The sequence below is a fragment of the Chinchilla lanigera genome, unplaced genomic scaffold (assembly GCF_000276665.1).
Source record: "Chinchilla lanigera isolate Chin_1 unplaced genomic scaffold, ChiLan1.0 scaffold00092, whole genome shotgun sequence".
In the NCBI taxonomy this organism is placed as follows: Eukaryota; Metazoa; Chordata; class Mammalia; order Rodentia; family Chinchillidae; genus Chinchilla; species Chinchilla lanigera.
In genome coordinates, this window is record NW_004955493.1 from 3439869 (window position 1) to 3450052 (window position 10184).

A 10184-nucleotide genomic window follows, 5' to 3' on the forward strand; every position below is an offset into this window, starting at 1 on the left:
TTCAGTGCTGGGGCTTGAATGTGCACTATCATCCTAAGAACTATTTTATTTTTTTAAAAAATGGGTGCGATTCATAATTCTTGAAGTTTGAGTGTATCACTTCCCTAATCCCAACACAAGGCCGATAAAACAATATATACAAACACACTTCTTAATGTAGCTGACTTCAAAATAAACCCCATATAAGATATATGTAATGAACATTTTGAATGTTATGAATAATAATGAAACAAACGTGCGAAACCCACTCCCATTTGAGAAATTGAAGAATTTCTGTGAATTCCTTTCCCAGTCCCACTCTCTGCCCTCCTGTGACTCATTCTTAGTATCCAGATTCCTGTTTTTCCCTACTCATTCCTTTGCTTCCTGTATAATATTTCACCAAGTACATATGTTTCCGTAAACAGTATTCTTTTTGCTTGTCTTTCTGTCACTAAATTTCGTTATTTCTGAAATTCAGCCACCTTGCACTGGGTACCTCCAATTATTTTTCATTGTTTCATATTTTCTACTGTACTGGTTTTCTAACTACTACCTTCTTCACAACACTTCAAAGGCGATTTCATGTACGAAGTCCTTAGAACAGGACCTAACAGGTGTCAGCCACCTCAAAATTTGTTAAATTGAGTAACACGAAGGCCCGGATGCAATTTAACAACTTCCACCTTTCTCCCCAGTGCTAAAGAGCCTGTTGTTAGCTCTTTTGCCTGATTTAATTATAAATTATAATTTTATAATATCCATAAAATTTCATGGCCAGAGCTACGAAATCAGAATGTCTCCCAAAACATCCAAGACTACATTTCCCGTAAAGCATTGCGCTCCTTTTAGGTCATTTTCAGTTTCCTCGCCCTCGGCACACATCCGGGTCATGTGGGCGGAGCTAAAGGAGCCTCCCAATGAACAGCTCCAGTGTCTGAGGGGGCGGAGAAACCGCCCAATAAGCTTCCGCAGCGGAGGCGCCAATCAGCCGGAAGGTTGCTGGGGCAGCCCACGGGGGCGGGGTCACTGAGCCGCTCCAGCTGAGCCGGGAGGCGCCCGAGTCCTTCGGCCCCGGCTTCTCTGTGGCTTGCTCCCTGCCCCTGTGCCTGCCGACCCCGTTTCCCTGTGCCTGGAGCGCACGGCAGCCCGACATCTCCACGCCCATGGCCGCTAGCCGGAGGGAGTCGTCCCCTTTCGGCTCCACTTCCACGTCCAGCCGCGACACGGACGACGAGGGCGTGCGCGGCACCTGCGAGGATGCTTCTGTGTGCAAGAGGTGCGTCGGCGGAGGCAGGCCTGTGTCCGGGGGTACGCTTGGCACCCGAAAGGAGCGCCTCGGCCCCTTCCAGCGAGCTCCCCTTCATACCTGCGAGGAGGGCGCCGCGCGGTCCATTTCCTTAGGCAGTAATGTTTGGGCTGTGCCGTGTGCCGGCACGTGAGCGTACCCTGAGCGGGAGCTAGACCTTCGTGGAGGTGAAGTCTTACAGCTTTGATGGGTTATGAGAAATCAGATTTCCCCTCCTCCTTAGGTTAAATTCTACCGGGGTGGCGGGATCCCCAGTGTGCGCCTGAAACTCGAACCCATAAAGGAGAGGTGACCGGTCCAGGCTACACAATGCTTATTTACAGCGCCACCACCACGCCGAGGCTTCTGCTAGTGCAGTAACAGGTGGTGGTGGTGGGGGCATGGCCAGTGCGAGTCTGCCTCAAGGAGGGAAACCATGAGGTTTGTATAACCTCTGTTCATTTAACACACTTCGTGGGAGATTGCTTTGTGCACTGGTTGGGAATGCCGCGTGGTGTTCAGGACAGACGTGGTGTGGGACATCCTGGTACTCACAGCCTACTTGGGAAAGATAGGAAACCAATAGTTACTTGTGAAGTAGTAATTAGAGTTTTGTGTTGCGATGTAGGAGACGTAATGTGCCATTAAAATTAGATAGTGGTGGTTAAGCGGAGAAGAAAAGCCTTTTTAAAAATGGGGATGTGGGAGAGTGTTGAGGCACAGCAAGGGAGGGGTAGGGACTGTGAAGAGCAACTGAAAGAATGCCCTGGAAATGGGGGAAGTATATGGGAGCCAGGGAGGGATCGTGCAGGCGGGGCACACCAAAGTTTTGGTTGAAGCCTTCCTTCCACTTTTGGTGGGTTCTTGGAGACCAAGCATAGTGATTAAGAGTGTAAGCTCTGGAATCACTCTGTCCAGCTGGACCCCTGACAGCCAGCCAGCCATCTATCCATCTGTTTATTTATTTGTTTAGAAGTGGCCTTCGTATATAGGTGGCCTTGAACTCTGTATTTACCACCCCCCCTCCGTCCCCACCGCTGGCCTTGAACTGGTGACAGACCTGCCTCAGCTTCCCAAGTGCTTCCTTCCATGTATTAGCTTTATACACAGACAAGTTCCTAACCTATTTTGTTCTTCAGTTTTCTGGTCTGTAAAATGGGGATAAGGCTCATTTCCTGGATGGGTTTGAAGATTCAACAGTGATTAATTGATTATTTAATTTTTGTGGCATGTACTGGCGTTTGAACCCAGGACCTCCTCATTATGTTGCCCAAGGTGAACTTGAATTTAGAATCCTTCTGCCTCAGCCTCCCAGGGTGCTGGGATCACAGGTGTGCACTAGCACACCCAGCTTCAATGGTACTTAATATTAGTAGAGCACTTAGAGCTGTGATTGGCATGTAGTAGATGTTAGTGGTGGTTGATTAAATAAGTAGCAAGGGCCTCCAGGCAGTCCCCAGTGAGATGTGTGAATTTATTTATTTATTTTTGGTACCAAGAATCAAACTCAGGACCTTTCGCTTGCCAGGCAGGCGCTTGTGCCACTGAACTATATCCTGGGCGAGATGGGTAAATTTAAAGGGATTGCATTTACTTTCATTTCTCCTCCAGCTTTCAGTTGCTGTTGATAGCATCTGTGGCACTGCTAAATCAGAAATATTTTTTTTCTCATACACAGTGCCATGTGCTAAGAAAATTTGTATTGAATCATTTTCACAGCCATTAGGGTCAGGATAATTTAACAAATCTTGGTAATTTTTTTCCCCCTTTGGCAAGCTCACTTCAAAGAAGTAAATGAACTGTAAGATAGTTCAGACACAAAGAACAAAGACATAGTATAACTGGAGCATGCCTTCTCACGATCTCTGTTGGGTGGTTTTTATAATTTCTTCTGTGCTGCAGTTCTGTGATGCTCTCTGCATCTTCGAAATTCTGGACGGCATAGGGGAGGGTCGATTTGGAGCTACTTAGACTGTCAAGCAGTAGTTCCCAACTAAACTGCGCATCTGCATAGCCTATGGAGCTTTTTTAAAGAAATACAGGGCCAGGGATCTAGCTCAGCGGCACAAGCGCCTGCCTGGCAAGCGTAAGGTCCTGAGTTCGAATCCCGGTACAAAGAAACAAAACAAAAAACACCGTCTTAAAAAAAATACAGATGTTCAGAGCCTGCTTTAGACTATTGAATCAGATGTTCTGGGATAAGTCCTGTGTTATAAAGACCCACAGGTGTTTGCCATCTGGGTGGATTTCATCAAAGCTTTTCTGCTTTGGATTTTTCTGTGAAAATATTTGAAGGCAGTGTGAGAATCCATAAGTTAATTTTTAGGAAATGAATTGCACAGCAAGATGTCTCAAAAAGCCCAAAAAGAAATGCATTAATTCCTCTTAAAGGCCCTAACACTTTGTGTTCACTGTCTTTCAGTTTCCATGGTATTGTGATCAACTTCTTCACTTTGACACATTAAACTCTTAAATCTTGTTCAAAGCCATGATACTACCTAATGATACCTTGCAGGAATGATGGGCAAATTACTCTACTTGCCTCCGTCTTCTTACCTTTAAAATGGGGCTAACAAGGGTAACCCACCTTTTAGGTGTGAGGGTTAAATGAGGCAGTTGACACAAAGCTCCTAGCACAGGATCTGGCACAGAGTGAAAGCCCTGAATAAAATTATTAGTTTTGATTTTTCCTCCAGTTGGAAGTCACTAAATATATATATATATAGGAACCATGGGTCTGGCTGGTTCCTGCCACCCTGAGTTAAACTATAATAAACTATCATAAAAATTCCTAAAATAACTTTTAAAAAGCTAGTCGGCTTCCCCAGGAACCAACAGTCCTGTTATTCCTGTTTTAGTTGCTCTCTCCTTCGTTACAGAGCTCTTTGGGGGGACGGTGGTGAAGCCGTGTGAGTTGTGATGAAGGTAGAACGTAGACTGTTCCCAGCAGTGTTTGTTCACGGTTGGTTGTTACTGTCATCATTGTCGTGGTCCTCAACTCTTGTTACCAGAACTTCTTTTTTTTAATACAAAAATATCTCTATTGTGTTATACAACATAACTCCTGTTACCGTGTTCTTTCTCGATCAGGTTACTAGAACTTTTCTAATTGGATGTGTTAGGTTTGTGCTTACTAGCTAACATGCTACAGTGGGTGTCAGCTGAACACTGGCTGTGGTAGCTGACTTGGCTCACCCCCTTCTGTGGATTGAATATGATTTGTCCCCACCGAAGCACATGTGGAGGCTTGGTCCCCAGTGTGGTTGTGTTCAGAAGCGGTACCTTGGAGAAGCGTTAGGGCCTTTAAGAGGGATTAATGAATTGCTTTTTGTTTGTTTTTTAGACAGAGTTTTGCTATTTAGTTCAGGCTGGCCTTTGAACCTCGTGGTGAGCCTCCTGCCTCAGCCTCCTGGGTGCTGGGATTACAAGCTTGTGCCACCATGCCCAACAAGAGGGATTAATGCATTTCTTGAGGGAGTTTGTGCTCCTATGGGACTTGATTGGTTATTGTAAGAGTGGCTGATATAAACAAGGCTGGCGCCTCTCCTTGCTGTCTTCTCTATATGCCCTCTCCCATGTGCTTCTCCTCCACATTCTGATGCGGCCGGGGGCCTTTCCCAAATTGGTACTTTGTATTTTAACTGTACAACTATCTGATTTGGAAGGTAAATGCACCCCTTTACTTCATAACATATCCAGCCACAGGTATTTTGTTATAGCAACACAAGACAGACTTAGACCCCCACTTGACTGTGCCCATCATGCAGTGCCTCTGGTCAGCTCTCTACTCTGCCTAGGACCCACCAAACCTACACCTGGCCAAGAGGACGCAGGGACCAATCTTGGGTGGGGTAGCCCACTCAGTCTTGTCTGCAAGGAGGTTTGGCTAGAGTAGCATTGAAGCTAAATCATGAAGAAGCCATGGTCACTCATCAGCTGGGAGGGAGGGCGTTTGGTATTTTGTGGGTGGCGTAGTGACCTTGTTTCTATCTGTGTATACAAAGTTGTGAAGTGCCCCTGTTTTGTGTCACTTTACCACTGTTGCAGAGTGTCCTGTGCTGGTGTCTGCAAGGTTGTTTGTGTCCAGCAGGAGGACATCGTGGCCTCATGTGGTTGCTGGGCCTGCTGCCCACCAGGTGAAGGCCTGGCCCGGGGAGCAGACCGGCTCCTAGGTGGCAGGGCTGTTTTTCTGCCTTCATAGTGTAAGAAGTGAGTCTTCAGAAGATGCACAGGGAATTGCTAGACAGAAGCGCGTGGCCCGAGCCAGGCAGTGGAACTGAGGCAGGGCGGTGAATTGGGGCAGGGACTTGGGCAGTCGGAGGAGGTGGTCGGAAGACTGAGTCATGGATGGTCTCCAGGAGTGTGGCTTTGTCTTCAGGATTGTGGAAGTGGGGGAACCGATTACTCCAGCATGGTCTGCGGTAGTTGTGTGTGTGTGAGGTGGGTGGTGACAGACGGGACAGTGTTCTTTCTTCCCCACGGCTCCAGTTCTTGCTTAGCCTCTGCTCCTTCACTCCATCTCTTACTCTACTCATCCCTTGTTGTTCTACTTGCTGGCCAGGGTGAGTTTTCGGAATCACAGACCTTTTCCTGTGACTCTTTAAAAATCTTTCCGTGCCCTGTGAGCCACCAGGCACAAATCTGCCCTGTGCTACATGCCATGCTGCACCCGCACCTTTGCATGTTTTGGTCGCTCCTGCCTTGTAGTCAATTGTTTCCCTTGCTAGGGAAACAACTTAATACAGGGGACATAATTTATAGGATTATTTGATAACGTTCACCCAAAGAGCCAAGTGCAAAAGGGTGCCGGAGATCTGTCCACGCATTAGAGACGCAAAGAATCCAGCTGTGGGCTGGATCCCTCGGCGGTGTTCCTGCATGAGTCTAGCTGAAGACCTAGAGCCCATAGTCTTTTATTCTATGAATCCAGTGGAGGCCAAGAGCCCACGACAGTGTCCCACATGCAAGTCTGTATCAAGGGCCTGCACGGGGAAGGCCCAAAGGTCAGTGATGGAAGCTAGAAAGTCTGCACCAACAGGAAGAAAGGTCTGCGCCAGCAGGGTGAGGGGTCTGCACTGGAGCCAGGAAGCTCAAAGCGAGGAGCAGAGCTCCCCTGAAGAGAACCACAGCCATCCTCAGTGACAAGGTCCCAAGCTTCTCCGACGATAACAGCTGAGTTGATATAAGGAAAACCATCATGACTAGCTTCTCCAGGAGAACAACAGCACCCCATCTTCCCCTCCAGTTCTCCTTTCATGCTGCTGCTGCAGCAGCCCTCAGGCGGGCCTTCCACCCCCAGCACCGTGCTGATTCAGTTTAGCTGGGTGCTGTGAGTTGACCATTAGTGAATCCACCACAAGCCTAGACATCTGACTGCCAACTGGAAGTGTCCACCGGGATGTCTCCGTGCGAGCTCAGATCAGGGCTTCCCAACCTGTACCCTAGATCACCTTCTCACGTCCTTCTGCCACCCCCAGCCCTTCACACACTGACTGTGTCATTGCCCTTCCAGCTCACACATAAACTAGGTGGGTGCCCTTTCACGTTCCTTCCTCTAGTGATCAGCCATTCAGACCTGTTGATTGTACCCCACGAGTATTTCTGTAATTTACTTCCTATTTTCCACATCCGTCCGCTTTTGGCTCCTCGGTCCAGGGTGGGCTCAGCTCTGACCTGAGCTCGGGCACTCGCTGGCCTCCGGCGCTTCCCAGTCGCCTGACTGCTCCCAGTCATCTCACTGCAAAGCCAGCACTACGTAAAGATTCACTTGATCCTGTCACTCCCTAGGTTAATGGCTTCCTGCTGCTGTTTGGAAAAGACCAAAGTTCACCCCCAGTCTACAGGGCCCTGCCCGCTGTCATGGGTCCTCAGATTCTCCTCACACTACTCTACTCTCTTCTGCGCTCTGTCCTTGGTGCCATTGAGCACGCGGTTCTCTGCAGCCAGCACTCCTCCCGCCCTCCCTGACTGAGCGGCTCGCGTCAGTTCGCGGCGTCTCACGTGCATGCATTCAGCATGCTCGAGTGGCTGCTTGGTTTATGGAGGCGCTGTTCTAGATACTCCTGATCCAGAAGCGAACAAACACAAGGGAGTGCTCGTGGACCACTGACGGGCGTGAGGGTGGGAAGGCGGGTGGAGCAGAGTGTGGTGGGTGAGGTAACCAGGAGGCGTGCCTCATCACATTCATCTGTTTTTTCCTGTTTTTATGAAGAATGTCATTGGTATTTTGATGGGGATAGCATTTAATCTAAAGGGAGCTTTTGGTAATATGGCCATTTTAACAACGTTAATTTTGCCAATCCATAAACTTGGTACGTCTTTCCACCTTTTTCGTTTGTTTTTGTTTTTGACACAGTGTCTCACTGTGTAATTCGGGCTGGACTTGAACTCACTCTGTAGTCTAGGCTTGCCTCAAACTCGTGATCCTCCTGCCTCAGTCTCCCCAGGGCTAGGCTTACAGACATGTGCCACTGCGCCCAGCTTCATTTTCATTCTTAAGTGTTCTGAAATTTTCATTGTAGAGGTGTTTTACCTCCTTGATTAGATTGATTCTTAGGGTTTTTTTTTTTTTTTTTCAGTTATTCTTAATGGAACTGATTTCCTGATTTCTTTCTCAGCTAGTCCACTATTGATATATAGAACAGCTACTGATTTTTTAAACATTGATTTTATATCCTGCTGTTTTACTGGATTTGCTTATTAGCTCTAAAAGTCTTCTGACAGAATCCGTACTTCTAAGTATAGAATCATACGATCTGCCAACACATCTAATTTGACTTTGTCCTTTCCTGTTGGTCTTCTATTTTGTCTTGTCTAATTGCACTGGCTAAAATTTTGAAAACTACCTGTGAGAGTAGTGAGAGTAACATCTTCGCCTTCCCGGTGTGGCAGTATCTTCTGTAAAGCTCAGGCATAAGTGCCAGTCTAATTAGTTGGTTGCATTTCATGAGAGTGGAAGTTGTAAGTCCGTCAGTCTCTGTATCTGTAGGTATTAACTGTAGTCCTGGGATTGGATCAAGAGCACTGAACCCCACAGCCTCATCACCACTTGTTCTTTGAGCTTGAGATAGGGCGTTGCTTAGTTGCCCAGGCTAGACTTGAACTTGTGATCTCTTGTGTCAGCGCTCTGAGCAGCTGGGATTCCAGGTATATGCCACTGAGCCTGGCTGTAAATCTTTGTGATACAGAATCTGACAGTCTTTACCTTTACTGTTATAGGTTTTGCGTAATCCTTGGAAGTACCATTTCTAATCATTAGAACAGTTTCTTTAAGTACTTTTATGATTTTTCTTTTGTATTTCAATCATTTATCTACCATATATTACAAAGTCACCATGTTAGCTTCATTTGTCTCCAGTCATTATTATCTGTCTTTGCATACTGATTTGACGGATTGCTTTGTACAGTATGTATTACATACTAAATTCTTACATGGTTACATAGCAGTGCATGCATCCTCTTTGACTTAGCAGTTGTAATTACTTTTTTTTCATTTTGATGATCCAAAACACTGACTCATAAAATTATTTAGTCAGAGCTACCAGAGCTTGTTCCTCTGGTAAGGGAATATCACAATTCTCCTAGTCCATTTGGGTGGCCGTGCTTCAGGAAACAGGGAAGGAAAGGAATACTAGCAAGTGATGCAAGTCTCGAGTCTGCCCCTTCTCGTCAGGAAAGTCTGTAATAGGGCATCCTAATGCCTCAAACAAAATTGAAGTCTTCTTAATTACTTTTCCTGTTGCTAAGACAAAATACCCAGCAACCAGACTTAAAGGAGGAAAGCTTTATTTCAGCTCACGTTGCAGAGGTTCAGTCCATAGTAAGCTGGCTCCAATGCAGGGTGGCATGGCAGAGGGGAATCACAGAAGAGAAGCATTCCGTGGTATGGCAGGCACACAAGGCAGCAGGAAGCAGCAGCCTTTACCTTTTGTCCCATCCAGGCCACCGGCCTCTTGGGTGGTGCCACCTGGAACTGTGCTGGTTCCAATCAGTGGGCTGATTTAGCACCACGCACCCTTAATCCCAGTGTCTCACGCCCTAGATCCAGCCACCCCTGAAAAGTCCCACCTCTGAGCATACCAGGCTTTGGGAGAACATCAAGACACAAACCATAGCATTAAACAAGAAGGACTGAGTAGAAGTGGGAGGGTGCTGTGGCCTAAAAGTGTCCTCCCAAGTTCGTGTGTTGGAAACACGTTAATTTCCAAGGCAGCAGTGTTCCTAGGTGGGGCCTTTGGGTGTTTTTTGGGTCATTCAGACTCTGCCTCACAAGTGGATTCATGCCACTATAAAGAGAGCTATGGGCCAGGAGTGGTGATGCATAGGTAGTTGTAACCCCAGCCCTCTGGGAGGCTGGGCGGGAGGGTTGCAAGTTCCAATAAAAAGGGCTAGGAATGTAGCTCAGTGCCAGTCCCCTGGCTTCAGTCCCCAGCACTGCAGAAAACAAACAAATGCTGGAGAGTGAGTTTTTCTCACTCTTCCTGCCATGTGAGGATGCAGCAAGGAGGCCCATGCCACACAGCAAGCCTCGGTCTTGGCCATACATCAAGGATGCTGAGAAAACAGTTTTGGTTTTTTTTTGGAGGTACTAGAGAATTGGACTCAGAGCTTTCACCCTGAGATCCCTAGTTCTTTTTATTTTCTAATGTTTATTTTGAAACAGGTGCTTGCTAATTTACTAAGTTGCTCAGGCTGGGCTGGAATTTGTGATCCTTCTGCTTCAGCCTCCCACAGTGCTAGAATTACGGGTATAATTCCACAGTGACCACCCCCCCCAAGTTCCTATTATTCAGTGTTAGAGATTTTGTTACAACAGCACAAGAAACGCACATACTCTGACAGAAGGGAAACTTGGAATGTCTGCCATGTCTTGGTCTCTTTTATTTTCCTTTCACCAGATACTTTTTTTTTTTTTTTT

At 46.9% G+C, this 10184-nt stretch overlaps 1 protein-coding gene across 3 annotated transcripts in view; it reads left to right on the top strand.

Moving 5' to 3' along the window:
* Positions 1-963: 963 nt before the first annotated feature.
* Lcmt1 (leucine carboxyl methyltransferase 1) overlaps positions 964-10184 on the top strand; it is a 58827-nt gene continuing 49606 nt past the window's right edge. For 2 of the 3 annotated variants that reach the window (XM_013504899.1, XM_005405127.2), the window contains exon 1: positions 964-1258. In XM_013504899.1, coding sequence (XP_013360353.1) covers positions 1146-1258 — 113 coding nt within the window. In that variant the 5' untranslated portion in view covers positions 964-1145. The remainder of the gene's footprint in view (positions 1259-10184) is intronic. The other variant, XM_005405126.2, reaches the window with a different exon arrangement.